This window comes from Hyperolius riggenbachi, chromosome 7, assembly GCF_040937935.1.
Source record: "Hyperolius riggenbachi isolate aHypRig1 chromosome 7, aHypRig1.pri, whole genome shotgun sequence".
NCBI classification, from domain to species: domain Eukaryota; kingdom Metazoa; phylum Chordata; class Amphibia; order Anura; family Hyperoliidae; genus Hyperolius; species Hyperolius riggenbachi.
The window spans coordinates 87773147-87793879 of NC_090652.1; the positions used below are offsets into that span (position 1 = coordinate 87773147).

The 20733-nt window shown below is 45.2% G+C and overlaps 1 protein-coding gene across 3 annotated transcripts in view; it reads right to left on the reverse strand.

The window, feature by feature from the left end:
* Positions 1 to 20733, reverse strand: part of TNRC6A (trinucleotide repeat containing adaptor 6A) — a 147418-nt gene that overhangs the window by 23786 nt on the left and 102899 nt on the right. For 2 of the 3 annotated variants that reach the window (XM_068244261.1, XM_068244260.1), the window contains 8 exons: positions 16973 to 19513; positions 12449 to 12613; positions 12078 to 12253; positions 10325 to 10405; positions 10190 to 10241; positions 7888 to 8027; positions 1887 to 2021; positions 294 to 431 (listed from right to left, as the gene is read on the reverse strand). In XM_068244261.1, the coding sequence (XP_068100362.1) occupies positions 294 to 431; positions 1887 to 2021; positions 7888 to 8027; positions 10190 to 10241; positions 10325 to 10405; positions 12078 to 12253; positions 12449 to 12613; positions 16973 to 19513 (3428 nt within the window). The remainder of the gene's footprint in view (positions 1 to 293; positions 432 to 1886; positions 2022 to 7887; positions 8028 to 10189; positions 10242 to 10324; positions 10406 to 12077; positions 12254 to 12448; positions 12614 to 16972; positions 19514 to 20733) is intronic. The other variant, XM_068244262.1, reaches the window with a different exon arrangement.

Here is a 20733-nt window from a genome sequence, read left to right on the forward strand (position 1 = left end):
ATAGCTTGAAATGGACCAATCAAATTCCTCCTTGCGAAAGGGTTCAAGACTTTTGGTCTTTAGCTTGTAAACTATACTCAAAAGTTATTGGCATTCCTAAAACTCCCACCCCAAAACTCGCCTTACTTTTTTGCATACCAGGATCTATAGCTATAGCTAAAAAAATCAATAGGATCCTGAGGCTTCCCTCTCAAAGTATCGGATTTTGTACCTGAGCTTTGGCTCAGTACTCTTTAAAAACCCTTCCCAAGAAAGAAACAGACAAAGGCCCGGGGAAAAGGATGATTACTTACTTGCAGTTGGGTGATCTGAGAAATCTGGGAAAGCTGACTTAGTTGGGAAAGTTGGCTTAACATGGCTACTTGCTGGGGTCCAAACAGTGGATTGAGGCCCCCATTGTTAGGCGGATACTTCAACAAGGAAGGAGGGACCTAATGAGGAAAAAAAACAAACCAAAAAAGCACAACTAAACAAAATTGCAACAAGATCCATGCAGACTGTACACAATTCATCAGCACTAGCAATGATCAACGATATACATATATTCCAGATTTTCCTGCAGTATGGTTGAATTCCAACCTGCACACAATCCCAGAATATTTGCATTCTAATTATTATCCATCCATAGCACTGTGTACCATATAGCCACACCTCCCCAAACACTATCTGCAGTATGAACAGCCATGCCTCCTCTGGAGTTCAGAAGTCAGAGATAGAACGCTCTGTGGGTTTCTGTGCCCATTGTGGTGAGAGGAATGGGCTCATGACATGCTGGCTTTTACACAGGAAAACTGTCATCAGTGTCACCATAACCAAAGTGGTGATTGAGACAGGGTAAAACTGAAAGACATATCTATAACCGTGACTAGAGGAGAGGACTGTGGGACAACAACAAAAACAAACTAAAAAAAAACAAACCACAATCATATCTTTTACAGTAGTGTCAGACCCAACCGATCGCAATTATCGGCAGGCCTATATAAAATAGGTCTCTTCTGCTCTTAACCACTTCAGCCTGCATGTCTTTTCACCTTCAGGACAGAAGCAATTTTCCCCTGTCAGCGCTCCTCCCATTCATTCGCCCATAACTTTATCACTACTTATCACACACGTAAATGATCTATATCTTGTTTTTTTCACCACAAATTAGGCTTTTTGTGAGCGATTCTTGTTTTCAGTAATTACTTTATTTTCTATGCATTTTATAGGCAAATACACACACAAAAAAAGAAAAAAAAAACACACTATTTCTCCAATTCCATTCCCTATAGTTTTAAAATAAGCAATGAGACTATAAATAAATCCCACCCATTTTTTATTTGCCCATTAGTCCTGGCTATCACAACATTTAAATTATGTTCCTAGTACAATGTATATTGCCAATATATTATGTGGAAATAAAGGTGTATTTTTTTGTCTCATCAATTGTAAGCCCTTATGTACTAAAATTACAGTAATATACCCTCATGACATACATAAATTTTGCTTTTTGGTAACGTACGTACTTACATGCGTGCGTTTTTCATTTTGTTTTGTTGTTTTGAATTTACATTCTTACTTATGAATGGACATAGCCCCTGATCAGGGTCATGTCCATTCATTACAGGTATTGTGATTGGTTCAGGGAAGCCTTGGAAGTAGACATATTGTTAACATCCTGTGTTTACAAATTAGCTGACTTGACATGGCAGGGGTGATTCCTGAGCTGAAACAGCTGAGGAATCAAATTTCAGTGGTGATTAGGCACAGATGATGGGGAATTAGACAGGCTAAACTCTCTAAATACACACAGGGTGCATTTCTTTCCGTTTACCTTCTGTCCTGTGAAAGAGCTCAGGTACACTTTAAAAAGCTTAGGAAATTTTGTCCGCAGTAGTGGAACCTACCTGAGGGGGCATAACATTCGGAGGCACTTGAGCACGGAGATTAGGCTGAGATGAGTTGAGTGCTTGCGATTGAGGCTGCTGATTGCCCCGAGTTTGTGCTGGATTGCCAACACCAAACATACTGGGATTGCCATTCTGTTGAAAGATAAATTGTAACACAGGCAGGAGATGAGTAAACTGCTTAATGACAAAGGACATGTGAAAACGTGCCTAAACAGCAAAGCACTAGGTCCGCTGGACATACACGGAAGGCAATGATGCCAGACTATTACACATTCATCTTCATTTGACACTCTATTCCCATTCGTTTAACAGAGGAGCTTTAAACGCCTAAAACATACATACAAAAAGGTTTCCCTAAATATATCCCACTGTATCCTTACTCGTATATGTGCGGTACATGGAAGATCGAGTGACACCGTGCAGGAGGGTGAATGTCCGCTACTGATGTCCAGCGGACCGGGGCAGAGCTCAGCAATGTGAAAGGTGCACCCCGGGCAGACTCACCTGTCTCACAGAACTGACGTTTGGCATTGCCAGCCCTGTGAAAGAACCAAGGGACTGAGCAGGTATTGTACTATTTAGCTTCAAGGCCTGACTGAGAAGGAATTGCAGATATTGGATCTCTTCTGCTAAAATGCCATCCTGATAAGGGGAGAGGAGGAGGAATGGATGCAATGACCAGCAGAGCAGGAGGAGGAGGAAACATAGGGAGATCAGGATTACAAAGCAAAAAGGACAGAGGGGGCAGTTTTGACACAGAAGGGGGGAGAGAGGCAGAAAACAGAGCTGGTTAGTGCAGTGGGCAAAGCAAGGATGTCATAACAAAAACACAGGGTAACTGCAACACACATATGGAATGATTAATGCTGGAGGGTTAGACACTGGCAGGAGGGAGAGCAGACGTACATATAGAAAGACTTGGAAGAAACAACTGTCACAGCGTTATGCAAGCTGCCATCTTACTTCAGTCTAAAGTAGACTAGTTTCCTGGCTGTGATGTTTGTCTTCTGCCTACAATACCCGTGCTTTCTAAATTCCTCAAAGAATACCCGTAAGGAAAAAAAAACCTCTGGAGGCTACTTATGTCGGGAGGGGAAAGCCTCTGGATCCTAATGAGGGTTCCAACGAACATTGGCGAGGTAAATATTCACCTACCGCTATCCAGTGCAGGTGCAGTAGCGGCTCTCCGCTTGGGCGGAAATAGCTGAGCACGATCGGGTCTGCTCTACTGCGCAGGTAACTCGAGCCTGCGCAGTAGAGCGAACCTGATCGGGCTCGGCTACTTCCGCCGGAGCCAAAGCGGAGAGCCGCTACTGGCGCTGGAGCCGGGGAAGGTAAATCTTGCAGGCGCCACAGCAAACATCCTTTATCGGCTGTGGTTTTCGGAGGAGCCAGCGCTGGATTCCTGAGGTTTAATTTAGGAGGAGGCTTCCTTCTCCAGAGGCAAGTATCCCCAGAGGTTCTTTTTTAACCACTGCAGAAACACGATTCTGATGTTCTGGATCTGCGGATTGCCTGTTCTAATAGAATGACTCAAAGCATTACAGCCCGAGGATCAACATTAGGCCCACCTTAGGATCCCAAAGCGCTCTTAAAAAAAAGCCAGCGATTTTGAGAGCGATTTTGCCCCTTAAAAGCAAAGCGATTTCCGGAAAAGCGATTTGGGGCCTATTAAAGCGCTTTGAAAATGCTGCATGCAGGGAGAATGTGGCAAATTGCTCCTGTGGGGTCACCTCCACTGACTTTCATTAGTCTAGCACTTTTGGAATCGTCGGCAAACATATGGCTGAAATCTCTCTAGTGCACGGGTTCTCAAACTGAGTGCTGCAGTTCGCCGGTGAGCCTCTGTATTTATACCCATCCTTTGTGCATTGCCAACAGGTAATACAACTGCACATTGATATACAATGCCGCTGCATTACCTGCCAGTTCACCTTTAGTCCCGGCAGCCGTGGTTGAAGTTGGACATCAGAGGAATCAGGGTGGGGCCACGGATCAGTGCGCCTTGTTCTGGATAGGTAAGGAAATGTTCGTCTAGCTAATAGGGATCACTTACAATCTGGAATAGGTGCAGAGGTGATGCTGCATAATTAAAGGGGGTGTTGCTAACTGCAGTCCCCTCGTGAGGAAATGTCTATGTGCTCCACAAGATTGACTTATGCTTATGTTCATTCAAGGGGGTGCTGCCTAACGTGGGGGGTCAATTACTATTAGGAGGGGGTAACGCTTCCATAAGTGGGGGTCAATTACTATTTTGAAGGGGGTTGCTGTCGGTGGGGGTGGTATATGGTGGGGGGGGATGTTGCACTTGGTCGGGGGTGTTTCCTAATAAAAGGTCATAATGGAATTTCGGCAGTTTTTGCCAAGTGGTGCCTTGAAAAATTGTCCAAGCCATCAAGGGCGGCATCACCCAGAAAGGTTTGAGAACCACTGTTCTAGTGGGTTCCAGGCCTTATATGCTGAAGCTAGAATTTTCAGGAGAATATCAAGATGGCAGGATCCATAGCATTCTAATGACAGTAGGTAATTAAGTTGCAGGGAGAACAGGCATTAACCCCTTACTCCATCTATTAATATTTCCAATCTTCTTTTAAAGAGTGCCAACATGTTACACAGAGCTAAACAAATAAGGGGTGCAGATGGCAAACTTAAAAAAGTACCACCATGAGACAGCAGGATGAGAGGACTCTGCCCAGTGAGGCTTACAAAGTAAAGCAATGCCACTAAAAATTAACCCCTTCACTGCCACCATCTAAAGGCATTTGTGTTTGACATCTATAGGCGACTTTGTTTCCATTTTCCTGTACCACTGATGTGTATAGGAGTTTTTTAAAAGAATAGATGTCTGTACGCGTTTGGTACGAAAGTTTTGGATCACTGCAAACTTTATGCTTGGCTTGAGATATGCAAATATTGCCAGGTTGATGCAAACTTTCTGCAAATCTATGCAGCTTGAAAAGAGACCAGTCAAATGCTTCCACTGCATGCTTTGATTGGTCCATTTTACAAAAGATTTTTTAGAGAGAATTAGCATAATTCTCAATCATCTCAAATCTCAGCCCGGCCATGCACGCGCCCCCCCCCCCCCCCCCTTCGCCGGGAGAGGTCTTTGAACGCTTCGGCCTGCAGAATTACCGGGCCACCTAGCGGAAGACGCAGACAGCACAGGAGGACGGTGAGGGAGCGATCAGCCTGAAGGGGGTTGGAAAAAGCCCCATCTATGTATGATTTTTTTTTTTTTAATCTGTCTCCGGTACACTTCAATAAACACAATACAAAAACAGCTGGCACTTTTTCTTTCTAAATCAGCAGGCAGTCTAAGGGTTAAAGTGTGTCACGTTAGATCAGCCACTGCAATTCTTTACTCGCGTGTAATTTGTTTGAAAATGAATTGTAGTGAGCCTGAAGTGAGTACAACTTTATGAAGCTTTCTATATTGCCGTGTAGCTTGCTCATATCACTTCTACACAGCTGTCTCTTGATAGAGGCACATCCCCGTAGCATAAGATGCTATAAAGTCCATGCAGTCCTCAGGTTCAGGTGAGAACAGCCTGCCTTCTAAATAATGTGTGCAAGCAGCTCTTCATTTACCAGGCTATACCACTAATGATTATTCCCTTATCATGCAAACTTATATACCATATATTTTCCAGTGCAAACCAAGACTGGTGGGCTTCAAAATTAGCCTCCTGTATCAAATCTCAGTTTATATTCAGGCCCATGCAGAGAGTGAAGTGGATGGAGAGCTCTGTTGCGCTCTGCAGTATGGGGGCCGTAGTGTGATTATAATGGCGAAGTTGGAAACAGGACCAACTAGGAACCAGTTTATAGGCCTGTACACACTCCTGACTTAAAGGAAAGGTTCAGGGAAACCTGTAAAAAAATAAAAATCCCTATCCACTTACCTGGGGCTTCCTCCAGCCCGTGGCAGGCAGGAGGTGCCCTCGCCGCCGCTCCAGAGGCTTCCGGTCGTCTTCGGTGGCCGACCCGACCTGGCCAGGCCGGGCTCTTCTGCGCTCCAAGGACGGGCTCTTCTGCGTCCCACGCAGGCGCGCTGACGTCATCGGACGTCCTCCGGGCTGTACTGCACAGGCGCAGTAGTTCTGCGCATGCGCAGTACAGCCCGGAGGACGTCCGATGACGTCAGCGCGCCTGCGTGGGACGCAGAAGAGCCCGTCCTTGGAGCGCAGAAGAGCCCGGCCTGGCAGCCGGCCTGGCCAGGTCGGGTCGGCCACCGAAGACGACCGGAAGCCTCTGGAGCGGCGGCGAGGGCACCTCCTGCCTGCCACGGGCTGGAGGAAGCTCCAGGTAAGTGGATAGGGATTTTTATTTTTTTACAGGTTTCCCTGAACCTTCCCTTTAACCTCCTTGGCGGTATGAAAAATACCGCCAGGAGGGAGCGCAGCAGTTTTTTTTTAAAATTTTTTTTTTTTTATCATGTAGCGAGCCGAGGGCTCGCTACATGATAGCCGCTGCTGAGCGGCATCCCCCCGCCCGCTTCGATCGCCTTCGGCGATCTCCGATCAGGAAATCCCGTTCATAGAACGGGATTTCCTGGAGGGCTTCCCCCGTCGCCATGGCGACGGGGCGGGATGACGTCACCGACGTCACTGACGTCGGGACGTCATTGGGAGTCCCGGGCCACCCCTCGGCGCTGCCTGGCACTGATTGGCCAGGCAGCGCTGGGGTCTGGAGGGGGGGGGGGGGGGGGGCCCGCGCCGCAGCAGATAGCGGCGATCGGGCAGGGGCCGGCGGCGATCAGAGTGCTGGCGCAGCTAGCAAAGTGCTAGCTGCGTCCAGCAAAGCAAAAATTATGAAAATCGGCCCAGCAGGGCCTGAGCGGCACCCTCCGGCGGCTTACCCCGTGTCACACACGGGGTTACCGCCAAGGAGGTTAAAGAGGAACTCCAGTGAAAATAATGTAGTAAAAAAAGTGCTTCATTTTTTTTACCATAATTATGTATAAATGATTTAGTCAGTGTTTGCTCATTGTAAAATCTTTCCTCTCCCCGATTTACATTCTGACATTACATGGTGACATTTTTACTGTGGGCAGGTTATGTAGCTGCTCCTAGCTGTTTGAGAGCTGTAAACAGCTATTTTCTGTCTGTGAACATTGTTACATTGTGGCAGTTTGCCCAGAGTACCGCGGTACTCACAGCTTCTTGTGGGAGGGGTTTCAGCACAAAATTAGTCATACAGCGCCCCCTGATGGTCTGTTTGTGAAAATCATATTTCTCATGTAAAAGGGGGCATCAGCTACGGATTGGGATAAAGTTCAATTCTAGGTTGGAGTTTCTCTTTAAGTCGGCTGAGGTGGGCAATAACTACTGCCTCGGCCAAAATTCATGCGAGGGTACGGCAGCCTGCAAACCCACGAGACCCACCCAACCCGTGAGAGATCCGCCAAGCGGATCTACTCACCCCCAGCGGCCCTGATCCCATTGTTCGTGCCGCTAACCCACCCGGCATGTGACGTCACGCATGTACTGCTCTTCATCCCCGCGTCATCAGCTACACAACAGACATGCGTGTGTGCAGCCCGGCCCAGCGATGTCCCCCAGAGGGATCTGGTCCTGATCCCCCACTGGTGACATCAATAAAAGGTGTGTATGTGGCTTATAAGCATAGCAATGGTAGTGTTTAAAAGCCCCATTGGTTTTAACACCAAGTCATTTTTACCTGTTCTATCATATACAAACAGAATGAGCTCAATGTGGTTTACTGAAGTTGGATGGAATGAGCCTGCTCTGCGATCAGAACACAACACTGCAGACAGAGTGACTCACAAAAGAGGGACAGACCTTTTCACCCTCACTCCCAGAGAGGCAGAAGCAGCAGAACACGGTTTTACTTGTTTAGTGTTATTTAGGGCGCTTCCCAGCGTGTAGTCTGTACATTTTCCTACTACAAAGTCCAGCATGCTTCGCACACAGTATTCTAAATCATGGACACATGATAAAATTGACTTTATTCCCATGAGAGCGCAAGCACTAACCTTATCGAAATAAGGACTGTGATCCATGGAAGACTCTTTGGAAAGATGCCGAGGACCAGGGCCTTTCCCAACCACCCTGCTGTAATCCCCAACACCAAGGCCTGATTTATCCATATCCATCCGCTTGTCTGGCAACAGCCCTGCAAACAAATAAGTCTAGCTTTAACAAGCAGATCGTTACAAAACACTTTAAAAAAAAAAATTCTTAAAAGCAGATCCGAGATGATAAACTAACTATAGCAAGTAACTTGTCTATAGATCCATAAAGTTTGGATGGTTTACACAGTACATCTTAGCTGCAAATAGCTTCAACAGTATATGATTATTTCTTCCTGTGATCAAATGAGAGCAGCCATATTCTGTTTGTCATTACACAGCCAAGCTGCTCTGTATCTCCACCCCTCAAGCGTGTTAAAACTCCCCACTCCTCCTCCTTGCCTCTGAAATCTCAGCAGCTCCTAGCTTGTGACGGCTCCTCCTCCCAGACTGAGCTCCCATGAGCACTTGTTACATGGGACTCAGAATGCCTAAGCGCTGGAGGAGCTGTGGGCGCGACTTGTTTAGTTTATAGGGAATTAGGGCATTAAAACAAAAAAAAAAATATTTGACTTGAGGAATGCCCTATAGCAGTGATGGCTAACCTTGGGACTCCAGCTGTGGTGGAACTACAAGCCCCATGAGGCATTTCAATAGTCTGACAGCTGTAAGCATAACTCAGGGAGGCAGAGGCATGATGGGATTTGTAGTTTTGTCACAGCTGGAGTGCCAAGGTTAGCCATCACTGCCCTATAAAATTTATGTAAGGAGCACAATTATGAAATGTGTGAAAGTTTATCTTGGATCCACTTTAAGTCAAAAAACATAACTGTGACATGGCCACATGCTTAATGTAGTACAGCTTCAAGCAGTGTCTACCAAATTGGTTCTCAAGTCCAGCAGACAATGTACATTTCTCAGGTATACTTCCACATGCACAGTGTCTCTGTGAATGCTTACAACACTTTTGGGAAGAACTTTACACAAGATGGGGGAAAGTTCTATTTACCTCGGGGTCTCTCGGTTTCATCCTAGTACGCAACAGCTAAATAACCTTTAAGGCCCATTCACACTTAGATGATTAGCGGGCATTTACTGCTAATCGCCAGCGCAATGTTAACTTTATGGTAGTCATTGCCAGCGATTCGTGATTAGTGCTAAACACAAAACGTGCTACATTCATCATTTTCAAGCTTTTAGCTATCGCAATTGAAATGTATTTCAATCACGATCGTTCAAAAAACGTGAAAATGTCCAGTGACATGTATGCGTTAGCCGCGTAAAAAACGCTAGCGTTTTGTGATCTCAAGTGTAAACTGGGCCTTAAAGAAAAACATTTGTTACAGTTTATACAAATTTGTCTACTTCCTGCTTCATGGAAGCAGACATATTGTCAACATCCTGTGTTTACTAATTACGTCTTTGCCGTGGCAGGCTGCTGAGTCAGCTGAAGAGATCAAATTACAACTTATGATTAGTCACAGATTAGGGGGAGTTAGAAAAGCTAAACTCTCTAAATACACACAGTGTACATTTCTCTACATTTTCCTTCTGTCCTGTGCAAGAGTTCTTAAAGTGGACCTGAACTTTTGCACGGGACAGAAGGAAAACCGAGAAAGGCACCCTGTATGTATTTAGAGTTTAGCCTGTGTAATTCCTCCTCATTTGTGTCTAATCACAAGTAGTAATTTGATCTCTCCCCTGTGTCACATGACTGCCCATGGCAGAGATGGCAGATAAGCTCATTTGAAAGCACAGGCTGTTAACAATATGGCTGCTTCCATGAATCAGGAAGTGCAAACAGTGCAGATTTATTTTAGGATTTGTATCAGCTGTAACAAACAAATGTTTTGTTTAAAGGTTTTTATGCTGTTGCTTGTGTTTTAGAGCAGAGAAGAAGTTCTGAGTCCATGTCTGCTTCAACGTGTCTAGCAGTGCAGTTCCACCACTGCAGCTAGGGGGTGAGCAACGCTGCTGCTGTGAAGTGTTGTAAACTCATTTAGGTGCCTTTGTCTTCAGCAGCTGATATAATGAAAGTCCATGCACTTTCATACAGAAGGCCAATTATGTAATTCACTTAGCCACACAAATACCACAAGTGAGCGAACACTTCCTCACAGCAGATACCAAAGTCTAATGGAGTTATGCAATTGTCACGCCATGTGATCCTACTGCCAGCAATGCACTCCGCAAGGATTCCCTTTCACTGAGTACAACAAAGCAATAAAACTAACCTATCAGAACAAAACACGTGCGCACAACCCACCTCCAGAAAGATCCATTTTATTGCTCTGTGAGGGGTCATCAGATGACTGACTCTGCAAAAAAGGGGAAAAACAAAATGTTGAAGGGCAGCTCGCAAATTTTGCAAAACTCAACAAATCTCAGCATTTAGACATACTGGAAATCCCAAGGCGTTGAACTGTTTTACGAATGGGTTAACCCAGCTGTCATCCTGTTTGTTTCCATTTTTCATGTTTCCCTGTAGGAGTAAATATGAAAGAAATAAAAGCGTAAGCTTAAGTCATTAGAAGTCTTCCTAGAGACCCGGAGGTCTAGCGTTTGCTGGACATTAGCAGAAACCCACGGTGTGTAAGCTAATGCTGGACCTGCTACAGTCCAGCAGAAGCCCACGGTGTGAGCTAATGCCGGTCCTGCTACAATCCATGCACATCGTCTGCACTGGAACCCTGAAATGGAGCATGTTAATCAATTCATTAAGACTAAAAAACATTTCTCATACACTAACTGCTTGTAGGACCAAGTCCAGGCAGATACAAACCTTACGGCTGTGTTCCATTAAAGTGCAGAAGGTACATTTTTTGTCCATTCCCTGCTCATCGCTAAACGGGCAGTGAACGGCTACTATTTTATAAATGCAGCAGGCAGATAATCTTGTCAGAGCTGACAATGTCAGCAATGGCTGAGCTGCTCATGTTTGTTCAGGTTCTATGGCTAAAAGTATTACAGGCAGACGATCAACATGATGCCATGCAATTGGTATTTTTTAAAAGGAGATAGATAGATATCCCTCTCTTTACAGTTGTCCTTTAGAGCAGGTAGAACGAAGCTGACAGATCTCAGTATTCACTGAGCACTGCCTGGACAGGATACGTAAAAAGAGCCTTCCCACTTGTTTGCACACTATTTAGACAGCTGGATCGAGCAACTACCATTCAAGTACGTGCGTTTGCAAAGAAATACAAGAGAGTCCCCCATGAGGACTAGTTCAAAACCTGTCAGATCTGTCAAGATTTTAACCACCCACTGTAAGCAACAGCAACACTGGGAAAAAGTAATTTATACACTAGTGAGTTTTAAGTGAACCTCCAGACTAATGATCGACTCAGCAGCACTGAAAAGGCTTGGTGTTTCTTTAACAGTTTCACAGCATCAGAACTTTGTTTCTCTTATACAAGCCTCATTTTTAGCTGCACAGAAGAAAACTGCCCGGGCAGTTTTCCCCTTGTGCTGTGCAAAGCATGATGGGATTTCTGATGTTCTCATTCTGCTGTTTTGATGCATTTTTTTTTTTTTTTCATTTTGAATTTGACATTTAAAGCCTAGCGTGTGCAGCTGGGAGGGGTGATCAGGACACAGGACAGTTGGAACTGTGTCTCATGCTCCCTGTCACCTCCTTTCAACCAAAAAGATAGCGGCCCCCATGACAAAGATGGCAGCCCCCATGAATCACAAACATTTGCCTGTTCTTTTAAAACAGGGTGGGTAAAAGATATTACCTATCTATTCTAATTAACATAACTAATGTAACTTAACAGTATGTTTGTTTAGGCTGAAGTTCCCCTTTAAACTCTGTAAGAAATCTACAATTTATATGTCTTTTACAATTTTTAGCTATAGTTCTCCTTTAATAGCGCCATTTTTCTCCATTTACATTCTGACTGTAGAAGCTCCACCAGTGAAAATATCACTTCAAGAGTACATGGATAATTACTATACAAATTGGGAAGCTTGTTTCAATTAAGAAAACTAAATCTTGCCATTTACAAGATTGTCCCAAAATTTGTCCCTAAATTTCTTAGATTTTTATAACTGTGCTGAAAATATAACAAACTCAAAATACAGACGTCTTCCTGTAAAGAAGAGGTATTGAACTAGATGAAGAATAATACGAAGTAGGCGCTCATAATTACCTTTAAAGGCATTTTCTTAGCGAATGGTGGCCAGTTCAGAGACGGGTTGACGTCCTGTGAGGCGTTACTGTTCCACATTCCTATTTCTACGTCGTCGTCATTCCAGTTACTGGAACGGGCTCCAGGCCCAGTCATATCATCTCCACACCAGCCACTGTCTTGCATAGATTTGGGACCTGCAGACCCAAGATCTAAGTTTATATTGGCCACACGTTTGATACAATGGTGCTTAAAAGTTTGTGGACCCTTTAAAATGCTCACGGTTTTAGGTCCGAGACCTCACCTGATTTTCAAGGGTTCACAATGTTTCAAGCAGCTCAACTTATCTGTGGAAAACTTCAGAAAAGGCTTTAAATATTAATGACACATACCGGGTTTTCCTGGAGCCTGCTGTCCAATAGGAGTACGGCTCCAGCCAGAAGCCATGTCTGTATTTTGGTCCGCCCAGCTACTGCTAGTTTCCATGGGTTTCCCCCACGCAGATGTACCATTATCTACAGGTGGCGCTGGAGTCTCTGGCCAAGATTCACCCCATCCTATAACAAAGAAAGAAAATGCTAAAAGTACTACCGGTACAAGCAAATTGCCACTCAAATTCACTGTAGTGCTTGCAATATCGATTGCTTTTGCCTTGGAGGATGTTATTTTGAATGCACAACTGGATGCATTTTCTACCCTAAAATAACCATGACAAATGGAGGGGTGGGGTGCATGGGAAAATAAAACAAGAAAATAAAAGATATAAAGCCACCATGTTTCCATAAGCCCATTTGTGGTTTGTAGTGTGGAACCTAAGTTTGCTGACACTACAGGTGAATGTGGACTACACATGGAACCAAAACTGAGCATTCAGCAACTGTTTTTTTTTTTCCCTTATATGGGTGTGAAGGTGAAGTTCAATAAAAGAAATTTAAAAACTATTGGGCAAGGATCACACTTGCATAAAGCTGGCCACTAATGGTCCAATTTGTAGCGAAAAATCGTTCAAGCGATCAGAAATTCTGATCGGATTGGTTGTAAATAATCTCCACTGGTGGACACAATCAATTATGAACGAGTGAAAAAAATGTCGCCCGAATGAATTTTCGTCGAACGAAAATTTGGATTTTCTTGGTGGTCGTGATAGATAGGAAGCAATGAACGGTTAGTTGATGGTGTAGTAAACGATTTTTCGTCCGATCAGAATTTCTGATCGCTCGAACGATTTTTCACTAGAAATTGGACCGTTAGTGGCCAGCTTAAGACGATTTCATGAATTTGTCAGTTTTAATGCATACTTCACCCACCATAGACCTCCAGCACTTGTTGGCAGTCAATGGCAGTCGCAGGAGATTTTATGCAGTGGGTATTCTATCTTTCAAAAGCGCAGAAATTGTGGAGTTACGCAGAACTACTTGGCACAATTAGAGAGCATTATGTGCAGCTTTGCACTGTGCGAAATTGCACACAATTTTCAACAAATGTAGACGCAGCCTTAAGTAAACAAACAAGTACAAATGGAAATAACACACGGAAAAATAAAAATATGTAACCTATAACAAACCTAAGCAACAGAAAAGGTCTGAGATGAAAAAGCCAAATCAGACATTGCCTTCAGTGAAATGCATAACAAAACCATCAGTAGTCTAGAGCAGCGTTTCTCAAACCTGTCCTCATGACTCCCCAACGGTGCATGGTTTGCAGGCAACCTCACCTATGCACCGGTGGGGTAATTAGTGCCTCAGCTAGGTGGATTCCATGTAGTGGAGTCACTTATAATTACCCCACCGGTGCAGAGGTGAGGTTGTATGCAAAACATGCACTGTTGGGGAGTCACGATGACAGGTTTAAGAAACACTGGTCCAGAGAACCAAGCTACTGAGATAATGTGCACATTACAGCCATAAAAGAATGCACCTGACATAAACCCCTCGGCTAACCATTCCTACTAGGCCTTTAATGAACAACTTTGGGATTCACAGTTTAGAAATAACACCCTATTTATAATTGTTTTGGTAACTCAGTCATGCGTTTCCTCTGGTTTATAATCCACACTAAATCTAGCCTTAACCTTCTGGGCGTTACGGACGAGCTCAGCTCATCCAGTAACGTCATAGGGCACTGCTCAGGCCCTGGTGGGCCGATTTGAATAATTTTTTTTTTAAACACGCAGCTAGCACTTTGCTAGCTGCGTGTTTCTCCGCTCGCGGCCGATGTGCCGCTACCCGCTGCGTAACAGGCCCCTCCTCCCCCATGCGCAGCCTGGCCAATGAGTGCCAGGCAGCGCTGAGGGGTGGATCGGGACTCCCTCTGACGTCACAACGTCATTCCGTTCGTCGCCATGGCGACGGGGGAAGCCCTGAAGGAAATCCCGTTCAGAACGGGATTTCCTGATGGGCATGATCGCCGGCGGCGATCGGAAGGGTGGAAGCAGGGAGGGGGAAATCATGTAGCTAGCGCTAAATTGCTACATGATAAAAAAAAAATTAGGTTAAAAAAACCACCCACGACAGTGGGGATTCAGAACGCCATGCTGGGAATACACCATAAGATTTTTTGGGCAGATAGTTCGAAAGATAATTTCCGACATTTCCGATCATATTTTCGATTGTTTTTCTGATACATTTCTCATAGAAGTAAATGGAAATCTATCAGAAAATCGATTGGACAGTAAATCTGCTGAAAAATCTCATTGTGTATTCCCAGCATTAGTGCCCTGTAAAGACTGCCCTAGCTTTAGGCTAAATACACTTTCAGAAGGTGTTCCTTCACCTCCTGTGGTACAAGCAATATTAAGAAATTTCTAACAGGCAAGATCCCTGTGATACTATGGATTTTTACAAAGAATTATCTTTACAGTTAAGGAAGCGATCAGACTATCTGACATCATCAATGGGCAATAAAACAGCTGCCTAAAGGTGCCCCATACATTACTTGATATTGCAGCCCAAGCCACCTTCCAATTCAATAATTTAATTGAATTGTAAGAGAATCTGTTGTGTTGCAACGTGGCCGCATCGATCAGGAATGGTGGGAAAATCTCTGTTGAAAGGGGTCCATCAAGTACGCAGCAGACACAGCTTTTGATATCGCAGCATCTGACTGATCCCAGGCCGGTGTCCCCCAAGTGCAACATCCTCTCTCCCTCTCCCTAGTGTTAAGTCTCCCTCCCATGCTTTAAGGTCTTAACTCTCTCCTGGCACAACTCCTAGCCTCCTCTGGTGAAATCACAACGTGTGCTGAGTCACATAGTACTGTGCAACCTCTCAGTTACGCTGCACACCAGAGGAAGCAAGGAGTCGTGCCGGCAGAGAGGTGAGACTTCACACTGAACAGGGGCTGGACACTTTACACTTAGGGGTGGCTCGGCAGGCAGCAGCAGGACGATTCCCAGAAGATTTCAAGCTGAAATGTATTGGAAACTGCTGTGCAGTGTGTGGCTAGGCAATAGATCCCTATTTGATAAAATTTGATCACACAGGGATCTATCTGATGGTTGATCCAGCCATATACTTACTGATGTATGGTCAGCTGAACGCTGCTACTCAGTGTCCAAACCAATGAAACGTCATGGAACTCTCCTTTGTGCAGAAACTCACTACATGGTCACCCCAGATGGTTGCGCATTAGGCCACCTTACTACCTCAGCAATGCTGACTACTGTCACTGTGTTTTGTAAAGCTGTAATGGGGATGTCCAGAGGTCATAGGATAACTTAATTATAGGCCTCGACTATGCTGGGATGGGTAACTTCATGGAACCCAAAGAGTGCTGCTAATAAGGCTGTATAATATGGCATCACTGAAAACAAGCTCAGGAGGAGATAAACTCACTTTTCCTTTGAATAATTCAGGGTTTTCATACACTGTTCTCACTGAAAGCCAACTGATTCTGTGTACCATCATATGCTCAGCTTCTACCACTCAGGTGCCTGGCTGCTTTACAGTTATGTTCCAATTGCTGGTATAATTGCTGAATGAGTAACATGCGTGTAGCAAATAAAGAGAATTTCTATGAAATTACAAAGGTTCCATTTGCGGTGGAGGTTAGTTTGGAAACAGCTGTGTATTAAAAGCCTACCACGCTGACAAGACTTGAGGATCAGTGTGACGCTGTTGAATCTAAACAGCAGAGCTGCGAAAGTGGGTGTAATTATACACAGCTTGGTCCTATAGCCTTCTAAAACTAAAAACAGTGCACAAATACACCAAGCTAAAGCAGCATCTAGTCACATTCTGAAAGCCAGTGTATTAGAAAAAGATACTGCGGGGGGTCAAAAAACTAGCTGACCACCTCTGAGGCTGCATTTCCACTTGTGCGGTGCGGAATCGCCGGGAAATCACCGCAGACGAAATCGCATGCGGGTGCGATTTTGCATGCGTTTTTTCACGCGATTTCGCATGCGATTTCGCATAGGGTAGTAGGTGGGCGATTTTAACCATGTCACTGCCTGTGTAAATTAACATCACCTCCTATGCGAAATCGCATGCGAAATCGCGGGGAAAAACGCATGCCAAAATCGCATGCGATTTCCCTATTAGATACATTGTATGCGATTCGCTTTGCGGTGTGCGGGGAGCGAATTCTGACGGCTCTGCCATGCAGATTTTCCCCGCACACAAAAACGCTCCGTACAACGCACAAGTGGAAACAGGCCCATGCACTTGTATTGGCTGTGCGAATCCGCATGCGGACAACGCATGCGGATTCGCTATAGTGGAAATGAGCCCTAAGAACAAGCTCATGAAAACGAAGAGGCATTGTCACTTTAATTTCTCAGTGCTCCAGATTAAAGCTAAAAACAAAGTGGAAAAAATAGCCTGGCTAGACAGCGATTACGTTACAGTTTTTTTTAGGCATGATGTAAGTGACTAACATACATGAAAGGCGCCATGACAAAGAACTCAGACACTCACCAGAGCTGTTGCTGCCGCTCTCCTTGTTTGGCACGGCACTTGCTGGTGGGGGCGCATGATGTACTTGGACTGGATGTTCTCCCCCGCTAGCAGTGGTGGTAGTTGATGTGTTTTTATCCCACATATTCACATTCTTGTATTTGTATTGGTTGGGATCGCCCCAGGCTGCAGTTCCATCGTCTATTTCCATTTTGCGACGGATAGACTCTGGCGAGGGCTCCTCCCAACCGGTTGGCTCTTCTTCCTTTGTTGGAGTTGGCATTGGTCCACCTACCCATGCAGATGGTTTGTTGGTGGCAGACTGTGCTCCCCATGACCCAGTGTCTGTCTTCTTGACCCATTCGGATGAGTTGTTTGATTGTAGATGTTCACTCTCCATATTGGTTGGACCACATTTAGAAGGGTCTCCCACTCCCTGGCTAGATTTGCCGGGGTCTGCCCAACCTTGGTTAACATTGGCTTTAGAAGGCTCATTCCAGCCTGAAGAGTTATTTGTATTTACACTACCCCAGGAGTTAGATCTTGTTTCTCCCCAACCAGATCCGGACTTGTCACTGTCGCTACCAGGACCTGGCTTCGTTACACCCCAATGATTACTTTTGGAATTGTCACCCCAACCATCACTGTGACCCCCCCACCCTTGTTTGACCTTTTGTGCATCATTCCAAGTAGATCTGTCCTCTTTAGCATTTCCCCATGATTGATTGCTCTTGACCGTTCCAGTAGTAGCAGCAAATTGTTCCCCCCATTCCCCTTGGCTTACTGAGCCTTTGGCATCACCCCACCCTGTAGCAGGCTTTGGATCTCCCCACCCAGATACTGATGAGGTATCATTGCTATTAGGGTTGGGCTTCTCCACCCATCCCCCTGAGTTAGAAGTCTTTGATACAGAGGCCGCCCAAGCATCTGTTCCATTGTCAGTCTTTCTGTCGCTCCGTGGCGCAGCAGCTTCAATGTTCCAGGCAGTGTTCTGTTTAATTGGAGTCTGTCCCCAGCCAGTGTTGCACAAGACCCGGGGATCAAGATCACCTCTATTTACAATACTTTGGAGTAATGCTTGTTGGTCCGCCACATTCTTTCTCTCTACGGGAGCCTGCCCACTGACCTGCTCACTCTGGCTTCCAGTGCTGTCTACGCTACCTTCACTTTCCCCCGTACCTGTAGTTTTGGCCCATACATTGCTCGTTTCATTGCCCCTCAACCCTGTTGGATTTTGCCCCAGATTCTCTTCTTCAGCAGATTTCCAGGCGTTTGATGACTTCCTGCCATTTTCTCCATTATCACTTTCGTTGGAATGCTGATTATTAGGTTTGTTCCAATCTCCGTTTGATATATTAGTGCCAGTGTTTTGTGCTGGGTTTCCCCATCCTCTGTGATTACCGCCAGTCCCTCCATTTCCGCCTCCCCAATGCATATTTTGGGAGTTTAAAGTCCCCGACTCCCATGATCCTCCTTTATTCCCATTAGTTTTAAAGTTAGGGCCACTGGGCCCATTCATACCCGGCTGCATTATTGTCGCATTCACAGTGTCGCCATTAGCTTGCCCTTTTGGGACTGAACTTTTGTCACCGGAGTAATTTGAGCCGGAGGTACCCCACTTAGTACCGTATGATCCGCAGTTTGGTTCCTCGCCATTGCTAATGTGAGGAACTGAAGTGCCATTTGTAACTGAGGGGGCGTGAAGTGGAGAGTGATTCATTTTACTCGCACTCCAGGCCCCATGCCCTGTAGAGTTAGGCAGTTCATTTGTCTGCATTAAACCAGCAGAGTTTGGTAAACTAGAGGTCATAAAGTTAGTAGTGTTATTTGGTCCAGTCATTTCAGTGTTAAGGTTTTGAGGTTGTCCACTATAAGAAGCCTTGCGTGTACCTTTGCGCTCCGATTCTCCATTCTCCTGAATGCCTCCCCAGGAATTGGGGGCAGAGCTGCCCGTTTTAGGGTTAATACTCCGATTGTTAGACACCTGACCTTTAGTACTACTTGGAACATTTGTGCCAGAATTATTAGACCCTTTATGGGCATGTCCATTGCTGTCCAAAACAGGCCAGGCACCGTGGTTACCGTTCATGCTCAAAGTGCTTGGATTCAGTACTCCATTGGAAGTACCAACGGTGCCCCAAGCATTAATCCTGTTGTGCCTACTGTCTGATTTGCTATCGGGGCCATCCTGACATGTGCTTATCATGGATCCATGAGTAACGCCCCACGGTCCATTAATACTTCCACTGCCTGCATTATTGCTGTTGACCAAATGTTTACTTTGAGAAACATGCCCAATGCCATTCCTCATGGTATCCATCTCCCCTACGGCGCCTCCAAACAGCGTGACGTGGCTCTTTTCTAGCCCGGAGTTTGGGGTAGAGTCAATATCCATACATTCTGATGCCAATTCCGAGCAGTTTCCTGTGATTGATGGCCACGCCTCTTTGTCTGCGCCGTCTACAATGACTTTATCCCAGTTTGTGCCTGAATCACCATTGGAAGATACTGATCCCCAGTGTGAACTTTCATAGTGGGATCCTAGACTGCCATGATTGAGATCTGGGAAAAACCGAGAGAGAGAAATTATTAGATTAAGAAGTAAAAAAAACAAAGACAGATCAACTTTGACAAAAGCTATGTAGTACGTTAAAAGTATTCACATTAGGAAAATGTTCTGTTTATCACTAGCAGACAGGCAACTGGTAACAAAATAAAGCAGCAGGGTTGCCGGACAATCACCAGCTCAGGATGGAGAACTCCAATACATTTACATTTTGTGGTTGTAGAGTCACAATACACACTTTTGGACTTCAAGTCAGAAATCCATACCCACAGTGCAAAATTGTGCCTAAGCAGGCATCTCAGTTATTGATGAACATCATATGCTAGCCGTTAAAGTGAACCTTAACAGGAAAAAAAAAAAAAAAAAAAACCTCAACTTACCCGGGGCTTCTACCAACCCCCCCTGCAGGTGAGCAGTGCTTTTCAGCGCTGCTAGATTTGGGCGCAGCCAGGGCCGCCATAGACTACAATGGGAATCAGTCTATAGCGGCGCTCAGTGAGTAACGTCGGAACCGTCACCATGGCGGCCTGGAAGGGGAATAGTAATTAACATGGACCAGACTTGTGCAGAAGCAGGATCAGCCATATAACAGCTGTATCCTGCGCCCAAGTCTTCTGGCGCCGTTTTCATATGTATGTCCCTGCAGCCACCCTATGCCCACGTTGCGCATGGACAGTGGCCTGTCGACCTGCCAGTCTATCAGTAGAGGGCTGCTGCCGGGGACTGGAGGGACACTTAGTGACAGTGTGGGCACAGGGTGGCTGCAGAAGCCCCAGGTAAGTTTACATTTTTTTTTATACAGTTAATAATCCCTTTAAGCAAAGAATCACGTATACACAGGGCAATATGTGCAGGACAAACTGATTTACTAATGATAATTTATCAGTTTCAGATCAGCCCGATGACTTCACATCTGATCAACGGACAATCTATTCCTGTTGAATGGATCATTTGTGGATCGGTCCATATTGGTTACACTAAATCTGTCCAAGACGTAGTTTTCGGTATACTTTTGACATCAGCAGAACAATGGTAGAATGCAGTGGAAAAAGAGAACATTATCAGCCACTTTTTCTCTTTGCAACTGCGGCCCAAATTTCTCTACTCCACACCGCTATTTCAGCAAATTTGCTATGGGATTTGGTGTTTTCTCTGAGATAGGCGAGATAAAAACCTGGCTTAGGTCAGCCCAAGTTGTCCTGCTCTGGGAAACATG